Raw genomic sequence first — 18,303 nt, 5'->3', positions numbered from 1 at the left:
TCCGCTAATTTCGCTATGTAATCACTGAAGGAAAAGTGCGGGAAATTCCTTAGTAATCGACCATTAGTAATGCGTATCCCATTGTAATGCCAACGCCTCACAAGTACGAAATTATGTGAATAACACAACGTTAATGACAACAGTTCCGGTCCAAACATCCTAATGCATAGAAATTCCTAGGATTGCGATATAAAGTAACTGAATTAATCAGGTGATGGAAGAAGGAATGCCATAATCGTTTTGATTTTTATTCCCATTTTTTATGGGCACGCGTTATTTTGTCAGGAAAACATTAACGGAAGAAGAAGCAGTACATTTATGAAAGTTTCAAAAAAATCCAGTCGGATGCCTATAATGCCATTCGTATGACGAAGTCGATTATTTTTTTTTTCAAATTGTTTGTCAATGATTGTGCATAATAAATAGAGGACGTTAAAAAGTTGCACTATACCGATTGTTTAGACTGTTCAAATATTCTAATTTATTAAACAGTGTTTCGACTGTAGTTATGTGGCTTGAGTTTTAGTTAATTTAGGTTTTATTTGAATACATGTGAATTGTATACATGATTTTATTTTAGTTTCAGTGTATGCTTTATTCCTAGTTTTGAAAACAAAACAAACAAAAAAACAATCAAAGAACATTATAAGACAGACGATACCAATATTATAATTTCATTTAAAATAAAAACGAAAAGCATATTAAAACCGCAATTAGACCTTTTATTTGTGTTCTTACTATGAGTTGAAATGTCCTCGTTCGTTATTGTTTCTCAATATGATCAGTTGTAGCGTTCCTTTGGTTGCTGTTAGTTGCTTGGTGGATGGAGCTTCGCTTCATTTTCGGAAGTAATAGTTTCGTAAGTTAATTTTGTCCTTCTTTATTAGAAAATTAAGCATTAGAGTTTATTTTAACATTTGCTAGATTTTTTGATATTCTAATTGATATGAACAACCACTGGTAGCTTATATTGCATGACTTACTTACTCACGTTCATAGATGTAGTTAACGGCTTTGTTTAACGCAGGTTCAGCATGGTAACTAGCAGATTAGCTAAAAGCAATTTGCCATTTGAAACAAACTATGCTCTGTATTCTGTCTCTTTCCTCTTATCGTTGTAACATTGCTAATGCATCTTCCTAGTTTAGACTATTGTCTAGTATTTTAACTTTGTAACATTTTCATTTACTGTGCCTACTAATGCTTGATCCTTGAATAACCCACTTAACATGAGTGAATTTTAACCATTGTAATTTGTGGAATCGTGTTTGATTCAGATTACGACACTGATGAGTGGTACCCGTCTAACCTTAATGTCGTTGGTGACACGTCGTTGAATACGCCGCTTTGTACTAGTCTGACAAGATTCAGTGGAGTTTCTAGCACCATTCCAATGCCAACGCTTTACTTTTCCGAAGGACAGCGCAAACCAAAGTTGTCGATCATAGAGTTAGTGTTGTATAATATCGCTTCGATGTTGGCTGGTGTTGCGTCCGGATATGATGTCCGGATATCGAACGTTACGCCTCTCCATCCGCGGCTGCATCCACCTCCGGTGCTGGATGATGTGTATCAAACTCATCCTAGTCCTTATCACAATCTGCATCATCCGATGCAGCCACTGTTACCAATGCCGCAACAGTTAGACAGTAATTTAGAACAATCCTACACAGATGCTCATAACGAAAGAGTTTACGTACATAACACCTTCCACGGCCCTATGAAGCATAGCAGGTAAGACGAATTACACTTAAAATAGTTTAATTGTACAGATTATTGATTAATTGTTATGATTCAGGACACCGCTTACTTCGCTTAGTCCTAGACAAGATGAACGACCGCTGCGATGCACGGATTCGCCTCATCACTATCTACCTTCAACCATGTCAACGACCAGTGGTTTGGGGTCGAACTATACCCCCTCTGGTCCTAGTTCTTCACTAAGTGGTGGCGTAGGAACGCAACCTCCGACGCCGTCGCCGCGGCGAAAGTCGAGCGTCAATTCATTCGTGGAGTATGGAGAACTTCCGGAAGAACAGGAAAGCAGGGCTGGTCTCTACGTGGTTAATGATTATGCAAACTATCCACAAACGAACAATAGTATGTTCTCAAGCGGGACCAATGCTGGTTATTTTGGTAAGTGTAATTTTGAAAAAAAAATATAAAATACACAAACATCATGCAGTTTAGGGACAACACCACTAGTGGCTGTATTATGTGCACCTCGCATGTGAATTAAGTTTCCATGTTTATCCATTTATCGATGTGGAAGGATTTTTTACTTAGGTAAAAATTCAATCAAGATAGATTCTTCTTCTTCTTCTTCTTCAATGGCACTAACGTTCCTAGAGGAACTTCGCCGTCTCAGCGTAGTATTACTTGCGTCATTTTTTATTAGTACTTAGTTGAGATTTCTATGCCAAATAACATGCCTTGAATGCATTCTGAATGGCAAGCTCTAGAATACGCGTGATCACAGTGCAAGTCGGAGGAAATTTCTTTGACGAAAAATTCCCCCGACCAGAACGGGAATCGAACCCGAACACCCGGCATGTTAGTTATGACGCTAACCACTCGGCCACGGGAGCACAGAATCAAGATAGATACATGTGTTGAAAAGTTATCGAAGGTGGAACGAGGAAAACATTCTGCACACTTCCAAAATCGACTGTAAATACCGTGCTCAAACGTGACGGGGAAACCTTGAAGTTGAATCGCGCAAAGCAAACCAAACGGATAAGTGGAAAATATGACCAGAAAATGCGCGCGAAGATCAGCAGTCCGAAACAATTTTTGGATCTCCGGACGTGATTTTACTGCAACTAAGCTCTGACTAATTTCAACGAATGTATTTTGGTGTATGATGAAACATATGTAAAAATGGAATTTGGATCAAAAATATTATTGTCCAATTTATCGCGTATGCACCGTTTTGTTGTAAATTTTGGTAGCGTTCTAAAGGTAGCTTCATAATGTCTCTCTAATAGAAGTCTTGGTCCTTATTAGCGAAAAACTTTAGCAATAGAATGTTACAATCTTCTCTTGATCCCAATTTCTTATCACTCAGAAAGTTTTGCAATGCGAGAAAAAGGTGGTAGTTTCTTGGTGTCAGGTCCCATCTATATGGTGCATGCATCAAAACATCCCGATCAAGATTCCAGAGTTGTGGTGCCTTGCGTTGTCATGATGAAACACAATACTTCTTCTGTAGGCCAATTCTGGACGATTCCGGTCAATCGCTAGCTTCAAATGGTTCATTTGTTGATAGTAGAGAACTGAATTTTGTGTATTGCAATAAAAAAATTAATTAAATTTAAAAAAAATTAAATTGGACACTTTTTACTATTACGGCATCGATACCATAAACACCATTAACAATTCCAGCGGCTTGGCTTGCATTTTCGGCTTTATGAAAGAAAAAGTGTAAAATGTACCTGATTTTGTCATTGTTGACTTCCATTGTTAATATATTGTAACCCGCAACTGAATGTAACAAACAAAAAGCATGAAATTGTATGGTCGATATTAAGCGAGATAAAAAATGGAATAGAAAAAATGGATAAAATAATGGATTTCTTTTTCCTCAACCTAATATTACCTTGCTAAACGTAAAGGGAACTCTCCGGCTAAGTCGAAATTTTGTCTACACAGACAAATTCTCTCGCAAGTTGATGATTTAGCAAGACATCTGAAGTTGTGGAAAGAAAACAAAGGTTTTCATCACCGGGGCAACTATGAATGGACAACTTTACCAAGAGAAGTATCTTTATAACTTTGCCGTTCATTCGATCACACGAATGTCCCGTGATGTGATAACATTGATTTCACTGAAAAAAGTGTAAATCCACCGAATTGTTCAGATTTTTGTCCCGTCGACAGATATTGAGCAATTGCCAAGAAATTGGAAATTTTGTGCGGCCACATTCTAGATGGAATAGACTTCAACGCGTCAAGGGTGCGTATGTTGGTGATACACTACAACGGAAATTTGTCGATTTAATTTTATAATACAAAGCAGTCGTGCGCAGTCTCAATATCTCGAGACATCTTCAGGTCATCGGCATTTATTCGCTTTTGGGATGAAATTCGAGGGCTCATGTCTTTAACGAAGAGAACAAAATTAGGATTTTTAGCGTTACCTAATTTGTGCACTCTCAGAAACATCCCCCTCTTGAAAAATTTTTTTTTTTTATTTTCACATTGTTCAATGGTGCAAACATTATCACGCATACGGTAATCGATTTCCGCATTGATTGACCAATGTCCAGAATGATCGCCTACATAAAGGGTTTTCTCAATAAGAGCGCTACAAAAGTTTTTGTTTTAAATAAAACAAAAATTGTTTATTCATCTGAAAGTACATTTGATGCCATTATGTATGGAACTCGATTTCTTTTGCATGGCCACCATGGGCACACTTACAGAAGTCAAGACGCTGAACCCAATTTTCGACGGTTTTCAAGCATAAATCCTCAGATACTGCTGCAATTTCACGTTCGATATTCGTACGAAGTTCATCAATCGTCACTGGCTTGTTGGCATAGACCATAGACTTGACGTAGCCCCACAGGAAGTAGTCTAACGGCTCCAAATCGCACGACCGAGGCGGCCAATTGACTGGGCCATTTCGTGAGATAACACTTACCAAACTTGGTTTTCAATAAATCGATCGTTAAATTCGCTGTGTGGCTTGTGGCGCCGTCCTGTTGAAACCACATATTGTCCATCTCCATATCATCCAATTCGAGCCAAAAATATTCGGTTATCATTGAGCGGTAGCGATTCCCATTCACAGTAACGTGCCGGTCTTGATCATCACGGAAGAAGTACGGCTCAATGACGCCGCCGGACCATAAACCGCACCAAACCGTATTTTTTTCGGGATTCAATGGTGACTCATGGAGTACGTGTGGAATGCTGCCTGACCAAAAACCCATATTTTGCTTATTGACGAAGCCTTTCAGCCAGAAATGAGCCTCATCGCTGAAGATGATTTTTCGATGAAATTTCATCATTTTCATTTTCAAGTTGTTGCTCAGCCCAATTTACGAACATATGACGCTTCTGGCGGTCAAGCGGCTTCAATTCTTGCATCAATTTGATCTTGTAAGGATGTAGGTAGATCTTTTCGCAAAATTCACCATAACGACGTCACAGAGATGCCCAACGCTTGAGAACGACATGTGTGAGACTGATTTTGGTCTTCCTTAATTGATGCGCTAGCGGCAGCAATATTCTCGACACTACGGGTACTTCTTTGTCTCACTGGTACGGAGACATTTTGTACTGTGCCTGTGGATTAAAATTTTTCCACTAGACGCTCAATTGTTCATCTGGTAGGACGATTATGACGACCATAAATTGGACGTAGTGAACAGCATCATTAGCCATGTGGATAGAGTGGTCGTGTAAAACAGTCTTTCGTCCTAGCCGGCCTTGGTTCGATCCCCGTTGTCGTCAGTCCATCTCTTTTTAGCCAACCTGAATGCATTGGGCTCCCCCATTGCACCCATATTGACGGTTAGCTTAGTGCGGACGTCCCGTCAACATGGACTTACCCGGCACACAGTGGATCGCAACCTCAGATCAGTCCGTAATCCGACTCGTGAGTAGCCACGTTGTCGTCGTTTGGACTTCTTTTTTTGGGTGCAATCCCAAAAAAGATGAGAAAAGAAAAAAAAGAAAGAGATGTCTGCTAAAAGCGTTGGGTGACAGATGACATTATTTGCGTTATAAAGCGTTGGGTGACAGATGACATTATTTGCCTATTTGGCGTTTCAAGGCACGAGATCACATGTTTTCTGTCGAAAATGAAATGCTTTCTGACAACGCTAGTTTGGGTGTAGTGTCTGAACAGATCCGGATTGGAGAGAAGGGTGCGGAAAGATACTGATTATGAATAGCGAGCGGTGCAGTAGATGACACGGTAAAACGAAACCTTTTAATCACAGAAACCGAGCCAGATAACAAAAATCACCTTGTCAGCTGGGAAATTTATTTTGAACTAGCTGACCCGGCGAACATCTTCCCGCCCACAATTGCTATTTTGATTTTAATGATCTCCAACACTCACGTTCCCCGAATATTATTTTTCTGTACGCGATCTATATTCGCGGTACACGGTACGAAATTAGGTGTTTGAATTTATGCAACAACCCTTTTCGATTTAATGTTATATTATAACATAACATAATAACATCTTTTTGTCTTCAAATTGATATAAGTACTCATTCTCCACAGGCTCCCACTATTTTCCATATCGGCCCGAAATCAATTTTGCCTTTGAACGTGATACTAAATCATATGGCGGCGAGCCGGTTTACGAGGATCACCATTATGATAGCGCTTCGTATCATGACTATGCTTATGAAAACAGCTCCAACTGTAGATTCAATGCGCAGCGTGTGCCTGCGATGGGTGTAAGTGCTGCTGGTCACCGGAGAACTTTATCGAACGTGTCTGCAACGGCCAGTAATATCAACCAAGGTTTCCTGCTCGATCATGACGACGACGTTGCCCTGGTGGATGATACTGTTTATAACTTTAACCAGTTCTACATAAGCAATAATCAAAACGAAATTAAGGTATCCGAAGTTTCCTTCATTCCTAACCGCATGCGTGAGTACGAAAACATTTCAAGTTATTTCAAAGACAGACAGTCTAGTTTAAATGTAGGGCATTTTTCTAACGAATTTATCAACATTAGTAATCATGAACGACCTGTCAGTTTGGGTTTGGAACATGGCGGAATTCCTTCTTCGGAATCTGGTAGTCAGGTCAAGCTTAGGTCTAGTTTGAAAAAATATAATACTCAGCCACAACAGCAACAACATCAGAGTCAGTCAAAATATAGCACCGGCTCCAGTGCGGGATGTGGAACACCAATAACCACTAATCCCACTCCGCCAGACAGTTTGACTAGCGATGATAGTTCTTATTTGAGTGCGAAAGACAACTCGTCCTCGATATCTTCCCAAAGTCGTGTGCGATTCACACCCGAGCTACTGATGAATATGCAACAACCGCCGCAGCTCGGTCTGAGTTCCACGCATGACATCGGGGCGCATACCCCGCTTGCTCGGAGATCATCAGGTGGTGCGATTGCGGCTGGTTCAAATAGTGTATCTCTTTCGGTCGATCGTCGCTCAAATGTAGGTGAGTCTAGACAATCCTAGCAGTACGTTAAAACATACATGGTGTAATTTCTGGAGGAATGCAAAGCGGATTGCGAGTTTATGAATAAGGATAAAGTTTCTTGAAAGTTCTCATTGAGCATTTAATCGAGCAAAAGTTATCACTTAACAATAAAATCTATTCAATCAACACAGGTAACAATAGCCACACAAAAATCAAAACATTTAGCTTTGTGGATAAATACATGTTAGCGCAGAGTTCGTTCTTAATTTCCCAGGTTTTAGTTTCGATCATTCTATAATATTCTATAATATGTTTGGTGCAATATAACGTCCAATCTAGTCCTATTCAATTATTTATTGTATATTAAACTTAAAATCAGTCTTTTCAATGAGAGTTGATGATAGTTATTGTCAGAAATACTTCAAGTTGTTTTTTGCAGTATAACCATTTTTGACTTTTATCACTATTAAATAATTCCAATATTAGTAAAATTCATTTAGTACCACACATTCTCAGTTCATATCCAAACTTGTAGAGGACAATAATTTATTTTACAGATTGAAAACAAGTTTCTCATTAAAAAGTGGATCCAAACTATTTTGTGGGGGTTACGTTGCGATTTTTAGAATTGTTTCGTTTGATTAAACACCTTATTTGATTTGCGATCTCACTAATCTGAAAGGTGCAAAGTGGAATACTGTACAGTTGAAATGTCTGGTTTTTTAGCGTTTAAACGATATAATTTTGGGTAAAACAGTTCCATTGTAAAGCAATTGACATGAATAATCCAAAATGAATCACACTTATTTCTGTCAACATTTTTCGACCATTAATTTTGGAATGCAATGTCCTGCTGTAAACAGAGGAAATGTGCTTTATTTCAATCATGTTTCTCAGCCAAATGCTACGTGCTTTTCTTGTCTTTGGTCGTTTCTTTCGTTGGCTCGTTTGCTCCTGTCGCAGGTTACAGAAGATTTATAATGTGGTGAACCTGTCGTGCGTAATTCGTCGTCCAATAACCAATTCGGAAATTTGATATCAATTTTCAGATTGATTTTAGGTTTCGTATTGTTTTCTTGTCAGTTGTCTTGTATCAGTTTTTTTACATGAGTGACGATTTCAATTAAGCTTTTAGCTTACATCGTGCCACACTCACTGTCGGCAGCATTTGGAATTTTTTTTTGACTCAACTGCAACTTTTGAAAAGGGCGTATTGATTTTAGTAAGAGAAATCTTTGATAATTGATCAAAAACTATGAGTTCTACCGAAATAGTGTCTTAGAAAGAGTTACGAGTATTGATGTCCAAACGTGAAAAAATATACACTGAGTAAAATAATTAGTACTTTTTTCATTTACAAAAAAACTTAAATTTGCAATATCTAAAATACATATTTTTGTATTGTTTTTTATTTTTTTCATATAAAATAGAAATCATGTTGAAAATTTAAAAAATGGGTACAAGATGGTAAAACTATTTTTGACAAACTTTGTGGAACATCGATTTTTTCAATTTTCAAAATTTCGAATTTTTTTATGTTAACAATCATTTTAAAAAAATATCTATTTCCTGATATCTCCTGATGTGGTTCAAAACAAAAAAGCTCTTTATCAATCTTCTTCTAAATGCAGCCATTCTCGTGATATTTAAAACATATTTCTATTTTTTTGTCTTTTTTATAGTAAATAGGCTCTTTTAATATGTTTGTCGTGTTATACCGCCATGTTCTTGAAATTTTATGAATTTGCTTATTATTTTCAACAACTTTTCCAAATACATCATTATGGTAAAAATATATGTTTAAGAGTTACGTCGAAAAACATTTGAAGACATGTGGGTTAATACAAAAGCTAGCGATAGTGTTTTTCAATGTATTCAGGATTCAGGACATCAGGATTCATAATTTGTGCTCAAAAATGATTGTTAACATACACAAATTCGAAGATTCAAAAGAGTGTGCAGGAGGAAATTCCCTCAGAGTGATTTGCAGCAGCAGCATTTCAAATGAAAAATATTCGCCGTTTAATCACCCGTTCGTACGGTGCTTCCAACGATTTGTACAGCTATTTTCAGGAGGCCAGGTTCTCCATGTTTCAAAGTCGTAGAGACAATTTAACAGTGACAGAACAAAGAAATAAAAAAGCATTTCGTGTTAATTTTTCCTCCATTTTACGTTTTTGTTTGCGCGTTGTTTCGTTTCTGTGCCGGGGACCATGAGTCATCGCAATATAAAAAGGTGTGCGTGTAATTCCATACGCTCTCTCGAATATTGATATCCGCTCTCACGCAGTGAATGCTTGTTTTCACTTTTACTTTTTCTTACCACAAATCATTACCACTTTTTCCTTTTATGTACCACTTCTCTTCTCTGCTATCATCTTCTTTCCCATGCATACGAATATATTGAGTGCATGATACAATATGCTAGAACAAAGTAAATAGAATACCAGCGAAAGAAACGCGAATCTTCCGGAGAGGAAATTTGAGAAAGAGAAACACAGGGTGTCACACGAAGCAAGATAAGTATCAATCATAACATTAAATATCTAAAATTTAGAACCGGCAATCATATGAATCAATTATCGTGTAGCATTTGAGGAGGACCTATCTGCTTTGATCGGCTCTCTTCATTGACTCTCTCTTCCAATAACCCCGGCCTTGCAGACAGATTTTGCCCTATTTTTCACATAGTTTAACAAACGAAGTTATGTTCTATACTCTTGATCGTCGACCACATCAGACTGTGCTTTTACTGCTGAGTTATCAACGTAAGAGAACGTTGAGAAAGAGAGTCGATCGTTGCGGATGGGTCCTTATCGGGAGTTGCGCGGGAATTTATACATAATGAATGTGATTGTTTTTCCCAAGTCGTAAATCGTTAAACGTGAGTTATAAATCGTAGATCGCGAATCGTAAGGGTCATTCCTTTGATACTTTAACTTACTTATTTCTTTATTCTTTTTATCATGCAAAAGGAGTTTGACAGAAACGATCTCGGTTACCTTATTAGATTTCTTAAAGATAACTCCCGATATCGCTGCTCCGCCCTCACGAGTAGAGTTTGATGAAAAATAAGTGCAATAAATTGTGATACATATATTTACGGTCGTACCAGTTCTGCAGGAATGTTCACGGTTACCTTTTTAGGTTTCCCAAAGTTACCTCTCCGCTATCGCGTTGGAGTCATCGATATAGAACTCATCGCCTTTGCGATTGGAGTTCTATAAAGTGTACGAGTTGAAGACCAATGGTTACCTCCTCAGGTTTCCCAAATATAACTCCGTGATTCGATTTAAAAAAAAAAAGCAACTGCGAAAATATTAGAATATTTAGCCGGTCCAATGAACTATGAAGTTGTTCTACTCAGGTTACCTGAAGATAATCTCTACCGCGTGTTGTGATATATATTTATATGATTTTCGGAATTTCATCATCGAGTGGTAGATAGGTTGCGTATACATAATCACATCACTTACCGCAGTGAATCCTGATTTTTCTTTACCATTCCCACTAACAACTATCCCTTCCTTGATAAACGCTAGGGAACCACGCTATAGAGGCGACCCTTCTGGCCTTCGGGCGGCGAATATCATACTAACATTCCTTCCCTTCCTCTGGTGACTGTAAGGACGTGGCCGGCGTCGTTATTGACCATTTAAAGTTCGAATCACCGAAAATTGCACAACGAGAATGATTTGCTAGTCCCAAGCGTCATTCTGTGTGTTCTTTGTGCAATTTGGTTGATTTAGGTCAATCACGGAGAGCAACTACGAATTGTACAGTCTACCCAAGCTCAAGCTCAAATTCGAAGATTCAAAAATTCCTAAAAATTCGATATTTCACAAAGTTTGTCAAAAATAGTTTTACCATTTTGGGCTCATTTTTTAAATTTTCTACATGACTTCTATTTTATATGAAAAAATTGAAAAAAATATAAAAAATACATATATTTTGATATCGCAAATTAAAATTTTATTTTGTAAATAAAAAAAAGAGTACTAATTTTTCTTCTCAGTGTATATTTTTTTCAAATTAAGACAACAATACTCCATAATTCTTTCTAACACACTATTTCGGTACGACTCATATTTTTTGAGATATAAATTATCAAAGATTTCTCTTACTCAAATCGATACGCCCTTTTCAAAAGTTACGCTTGAGTCAAAAAATGAACCATGATGATGTATTTGGAAAAGTTGTTGGAAATTATAAGCAAATTCATAAAATTTAATGAACATGATGGTATAACACGACAAACATATTAAAAGGGGTTATTTTCTATAAAAAAGACAATAAATTAGAAATATTTCGATAATGGCTACATTTAGAAGGAGATTGATAATAACCTTTTTTGTTTTAAATCACATCAGGATTCATAATTTGTGGCTAAAAATGATTGTTAACGTACAAAAATGCGAAGTTTCGAAAATTCCTAAAAATTAGATGTTCCACAAAGTTCGTCAAAAATAGTTTTACCATCTTGGGCCCATTTTTTAAATTTTCTGTATGACTTCTATTTTGTATGAAAAAATAAAAAAAAAAAAAATATGTTTTTTTGGATATTGCAAATTGAATTTTTATTTTGTAAATAAAAAAAGAGTACTAATTTTTTTTCTCAGTGTAATTTTTTTTCATATTCAACCATCAATACTCTATAACTTGGTACATATCTGTATCGAATTATCATCGATACCTCGGTTTTCGCTAAATGCTCCGGTCCAACTGCAGCAGAAAAAATGAATTAGAAATGAAGTAATAATAAGTAATAATACTCCAGAATTATTGAAATAACTTTTAATACAGCCATTCCATGCCAACACTATATAGTGGTTCTCAGATTTTCGTTCGTTATTTTGGTCACTTTTTTCCACTTTTTCCCAAATATGACTTTTTTTGAAAATTCATAACTTTAGAACTACTCGACCGATTCAGACGATCGACATATCAAATCAAAGGTAATTAGTTGGGATTTTTTAGAAACTTCATGAAACAGTATGAAAGATTTTCTTGAAAAAATCATAACTTTTGAACAACTGAACCGATTAAGATAATCGATATATCAAATTGAAGCTAATTTTCTAATCTTTTGAAAATATTACACTTGCGAAAAAATTGGATGTTCGTTTTTGTAATTATTGATTGTATTAGTTTTTCATAGTTTTCTCGGTTAAAGCTATATTTTTATAGTTTTTATTGAAAGCTTTTTTTTACATGACATATCCAAAACTCAAAGGTGTATCTTTTTTCGTTTTTGAGTTATGATTTTTCAAGTTTAACATGCTTTCAGTCTTCGTTCAATATTCCTATGCGACCAGAATCCAATTTTTTCAAAAAATACTAGCTTATTAGCTTCAATTTTATATGTCGACTATCTGAATCGGTCCAGTAGTTCAAAAGTTATGATTTTGTGGAAGAAAAGGCATAAAAATGGTTTTTTGGATACGGCATGTAAAAAAAGTTCAACTTTCAAGACAAATATATAAAAATATAGCGCCATCTAGTCCAAAACCATGAAAACAACAAAAAACATATACAATCAATAATTACGAAAACAAAATTCAAAATTATCGCAAGTTCGATATTTGTTCCACCACCATCGTTATTTATCTTGACAACACATCAGATCAAAAATGCTTACCTTGATTTAATCATACACGAACACACTCTATCTAACACTATAAAAACTGACGGTATGATCGACAACAAGTCTTGAAAAAACAGGAAGTGGGTTATATCATAACCGCAAAGATGACATAGGTAATCGCTGGTTTAGTGATCATTTGTTTGAAGTTGAATCTGAATCAATTCTCGATGATAGATGAGTGAACATTCCGGGGAATTCGAAAGCGAAATTTCATCTCAGTCATGTTTTATATGCGGGTGATGCAAGACACGGTTAACAAAGCACCATTGTCATTCGCTTTGTGTACAACGACGTCGAACAACTTGTATGTAGCTAAGGAAAAATATTCAGCAAAAGAAGCAATCACGCAAAATTGGTGCAAAATTTATTTCTCCACTTTCTTATGTATGTCCTGTTTATCAGCCCTATTATCCCTATACATAATACATAATACATTGCTCGTCACTAATTCTCAAACATAAATTACAAAAAATTGTATTTTCTCGCAGTATTATATTTCAAATAGAGAACAAACTGCATACTCTTTCGTTTCAACATAATTCTTTATGTTCTAAGCAAAAATGACATCTTTTCGTTTTGTTTTCCTCGATGCTCGAAACTCGCCGTTAATCGATGTTGACTCGATGAACACCAAACGAAAAGAGTTGCGCGTGTGTGTGTGACGGCTGTCTCTAATGCCCAGCAATTCTTCTCAAAACCTTTTACTTCCTTGGTCGCCTCCTTAGCGGTACCATTCTTCTACTTCGGTGGATTTACTTTTGGCCTTAGGGGGAATCTTTGACGAAGCCGACGCACCAATGCCGTTTGTGTGCACAAACAGGCTCTTGGTGGTACAGTTCATCGGCGCTTTCATGATGATGAACAAAGTTAGCTTCGCCACAATAGCGGCAACATGCTCCTATCGATGTACAATTATAACTAAGTGAATTTCCGAGCGGGCACACTCTTATATACAGATTTCTGTGATATAGATAACCTGTTTTGAAAGCACTTTTGAAGCTATTGAAACAAAAATTTTTGGTTCAATAAGTAAAAAGCATATAACGCGTAGACATTTTATCTATCGAACGAAGTGTTTTTCATACCATTTTGTCCAGTTGTTTAGGATGTATTAACACTCAAAATCTTGTTGCTTGTTACATCCCAGTATAGCAATGAAAGCCCCAGTCCATCAAATGCTACTGTACTGTACCGTCTCAAAATGGGTAAAAGAAATGATTGAATCTATTTGAAAGCGTGTTCACACACGTTACTTTAACGAACTCTCGAACTACGTTAAACGTTGCTATTCTTGTTGGATTCAGTATCATATGTCTAGGATGTTCAAAGATACTCACGATTGTTGTGTTGCACCAGTATTTTTTGTTTGAGCTCGTTTGGCTTGGCGAACCAAATACTCCGCAATGTATGATTTCAATCGAGACGACTTGCTTTATAATAATATTTTTAATTGAACTTATTTTTTGTTTTGGCGTACCCAAATGCATAGAGATATTAATTTCAGTATTCAATAGCGCGAAACAAAACACAGCAAATTATTTCATGAAGGTAGACTTAATTATTGTGTGTATGTGTGCAACAATGCTTGATAAATTCATACAAATTTTTTCGATGGTTCGATTGAAATTACAGAAATAAAGTGGCTTGAACAATAATTAAACAATACAACATACATATAATAATAATAAAGATACAAGATACAAAGATCAATGCTTAACTGTATTATATGGATTGTAAATATTTTATGTATATTAAATTAGCTCCCTATATTAATTTATTGTGCAGTATCGGATACTAGTGGAAGCTGCAAGAAAGCACTCGATAACAGTAATTGCTGCAGATGGAGAGAAAAGAGCTCTTTTCGGATTTATTGCAATTTGTCGACATATAGCTGTATAGGGAACATATACCCGTGTTTCGAAGGAGGTATCGATAGAAGGAATGGAGAATGAGTGGTTGTAATTAGTTTTATCCAATTAAATTCGATTGTATAGAGTATTAAGTGGGGAAAAATAGTGAATGCCACAAGCTTGTAGGAGGGAGAAAAATAGAAGGAGGTCAATGAAATAAAAATGGCACTCACTCTAGTCGTTTAAGATTTGATAGCAGTATTTTGGGTTTCTAAACAATTTATATTTATCACCACTAGAAGAGATCATACGATACATTTTTATTTATCGTTTATATTGATTTTTCATTGCTCCCAAATGATTGCAGTCAGCCGAATGTAAATGTACCGTGGGTTTGTATATTCTAGCGAAAAACCGGAAATAAATTAATGATGAATTACATATTTTGTCATTTTACTTCCCCTCAACAAATAGGTCGTTATGCGTCTTAAAGAAAATAAATGATGTGCCATAAATATCCACTTTAATTGTTACACTCTTTGTTCAACCTCTTGCCCTTCTCTGGGACGCGTGTCGGTGTATAGAAAAAGGTTTTTCGCAACACAGGGGGAACCATATGGGTTATATTTTCTTATACACATTTCCGTTGGCCGCCGTTTTACTGCAGATTTCGTGCGATGCACAGAGTCTTGCGAGTGATATCAACCGTACATGTTGAGCTACGTGACCATACTTATAAATTTTGATGTTTTAGTCTGAAATTTATGCAATATATGAGTACGAAATTATCATGCAGGTTCGGATAGATCTATATCCAAATAGTGTTATCGATAGTGAAAGAATTACCATAACGCAAGAAAAATACAACTTTCGCACCAATGCATGTCTAATTTCCGAGAAGTTTTTCGGATGGTGATAAAAAAACTAAGACAGATAATTGAGTTTGATAAATTTCCCATGAAAGGTGGGTCTGAGCCTAGGGGCACGGACGGGATATTGACATAGGACTGTGATTGTGAGTAGCAATTGCATTTGGATTGAGTTTTTTCATTGTTTTAAAATCTGTAATTTTTTCACTTTAGATACATCAAATAGAAGCCCTGAAAAAACTCGTTTCCTGTATGATCTTGTATCCTTTAAACGGGTTAGATGAGATAGTAGTAGATGGTAGAATCCGGAGCAACATTCTATTTATTTATTTATTTATTTATTCGACAAATCAACGGGTATACAGAACCCAAATGTTAAATACCATTAAAGACATAACTACCCTTTTTTCTGTTCATTCAATTATGCAGATAAAGACAGAGAGTCATCAGTCTAAATAGCTAAGATCTTCATAAATATACAGGCAAACCCGTTTTTGCGCGGTCCCTTTTCGCGTGATTCCTCGTTTGTGTGACTCTTTTTGTGCGATTTTATTATGACATCGGGTCATGAATTACACAAACTAATCGCACAAATAGTAATATCGCACCTAAACAGTCACACAAATGAGAAATCACACAAAAAGCAACCGCACAAAAACAGGTTTCCTGTAAGCCTAAGTCAAATAAAACTATGACTACAGAAATAGATTATAGATAAAAATAGCATTTTCTCCTTCGTTGCCACGTTATCCGGAACATTGTTTGTGAAAACAATATAGCCCGGTTATGTACAGGGTTTTCCATTTCGGGCTACCGATAGTATACAGCCCTACGCCAGGGGATAGTAACTTCAAGCGAAAAAGTGGGACCGATTCGAGATTGTTTTTATGTAAACAGTGAACTTTTTTTACACTCTAAAAATTGCACCGACTTGCACTGACGACTGAATGATATTGTCAATTTGTGCGAGATGCCTCAAAACAGCTGGGAATAAATATTGTTTATATACAGTAAGTTACATTTAATGCGACGTTTAGATTATTGGACAGACCTGTAATGTGACACGTTTAATTGGACATTTTTGTAAACATCGAGTTCGGGGCCCGAATTATGGCGTCATATTAAAGTTGCCACCAGACTTAGACACTGTACCACTCACATCGTCAATGTTCAATTATAGGCCAAAATCGCCTCCAAAGCGACACTGAGTGGTGCCTCGGCATGTCGTATTGAATTTAAATTACTGTATTATATTGTTATTTATGTTCGCATCATAAGCAACGAACACACATTTATTTTCCACTTGCAACCGTATTCACGATCATTGGATGGATGAATATACGATTTATACATGCATCTAGTACGACTATTGTCATGCATATATACGATTTAAAACAGACAACCAAAAAACGAATGGCGGAAACGTTCTTGATAATTATTATAATTATTACAGATTTTTGTAAATACATGTATGTTTGGAATATTGCGTTAAAAATTATTTTTAAGTCCGAATATTTCCGGTTTCAAGAAAAGTGAAAGTTAAAGTTGCTTTTTTTATTTTTAACTTTTAAGAACGAAAGATTATCTGTTTGCCGGTCTTTTGCGTTCTGATAAACATAGTTACAAAAATAAATTAGTTCAACTTCGTCATTCAATTTCACTTAACTCAAAACTGTAAACATGAGATTATGAACTTGACAAACCAAGCTGCCAAGTATGCCAACTAAGCAAACATTAAATCGTATAACTATCGTATATAGAGCATCGAATATCTGATATTTTGGGTGATATATGATGCGCCCAAATAGCATATACAGTAAGTTACCTCTAATCCTCGACATACCGAGGCACTACTCAGTATCGCGTTAGAGGTGATTGGCCTTTAATTGGACATTCACGATGATAGTGGTACAATGTCGACATCTGGTGGCGACTTTCAATCTGGGGCCGTACTTTGGGTACCAAACTCGATGTTTACAAAATATCCAATTAGAGGTGAAAATGTCCAATTATTTGTGTCCCATTACAGGTCTGTCCAATTAACTAAATGTCGAATTAGAGGTAACTTACTGTACATGCAAGGTCATTAGGCAATACCTAATAACATAATAAGTCTGTTGTCATACGAATATACGATTCATCACTGCCATTAAAAAAATGGCGGAAAACATCAAAGTAAAATGTTCGGCCCGGGGAATCATCATTTTTGTATGTATATAGAACCTTTATAAACATTTATGTTTGTACAAATAGGAATTAATCAATTGACTTTTAAGGATATAAATGTTTGATATTAGTGGTGACGACGGTTATAAAATTTCTCCGATGGGATTTGAACTCCGGTTGTTTGAATTATCAAACTGCAGCTAGCTCGTACGGCTATCTGAAATATGATTTTACGGCAAATAAAGCTCTTACATATGATACGAAAGAGTTGCAATCGGATACGTCATTCCTGATTGTTTATTGTGCTTTAGTGGAAATATCGCAAAATTTATATAGAAATGTTTAAATAATGTTCAGTACTACATGTTTCAAGTAATCAAATAACATGAAGTAACAAATTTCATTCATATTTTAACAATTTAAAACTGCCTTCGAACCGGCCCAGCAAACATTAAATCGTAAAAAAAATCGAGGGGTTTTATCCGAGACACGACCGCTTAGAACGTAGGACTACGCAATCTTCTTTCTTTTGAAATTTGATGGTTAATCATTTCGAATATAATTTGCGAATACGTCGAAATTTCATAAATAACTCTTTAGTAAAAAGTTCCAGGGACTCTCAAAAGGTTTAATGGCT

At 36.1% G+C, this 18,303-nt stretch overlaps 1 protein-coding gene across 3 annotated transcripts in view; it reads left to right on the top strand.

Moving 5' to 3' along the window:
- The window catches only part of LOC129780315 (mitogen-activated protein kinase kinase kinase 11-like), a 32,902-nt gene extending 18,880 nt beyond the window's left edge, over positions 1–14,022 (top strand). For all 3 annotated transcript variants that reach the window (XM_055788431.1, XM_055788430.1, XM_055788429.1), the window contains 3 exons: positions 1,278–1,734; positions 1,799–2,136; positions 6,241–14,022. In XM_055788431.1, coding sequence (XP_055644406.1) covers positions 1,278–1,734; positions 1,799–2,136; positions 6,241–7,175 — 1,730 coding nt within the window. In that variant the 3' untranslated portion in view covers positions 7,176–14,022. The remainder of the gene's footprint in view (positions 1–1,277; positions 1,735–1,798; positions 2,137–6,240) is intronic.
- The last annotated feature ends 4,281 nt before the right edge of the window (positions 14,023–18,303 follow it).

This window comes from Toxorhynchites rutilus, chromosome 3, assembly GCF_029784135.1.
Source record: "Toxorhynchites rutilus septentrionalis strain SRP chromosome 3, ASM2978413v1, whole genome shotgun sequence".
Lineage (NCBI taxonomy): Eukaryota > Metazoa > Arthropoda > Insecta > Diptera > Culicidae > Toxorhynchites > Toxorhynchites rutilus.
Note: the sequence above shows the minus strand (reverse complement) of the source record. Positions and strands in the feature narration are given on the sequence as shown.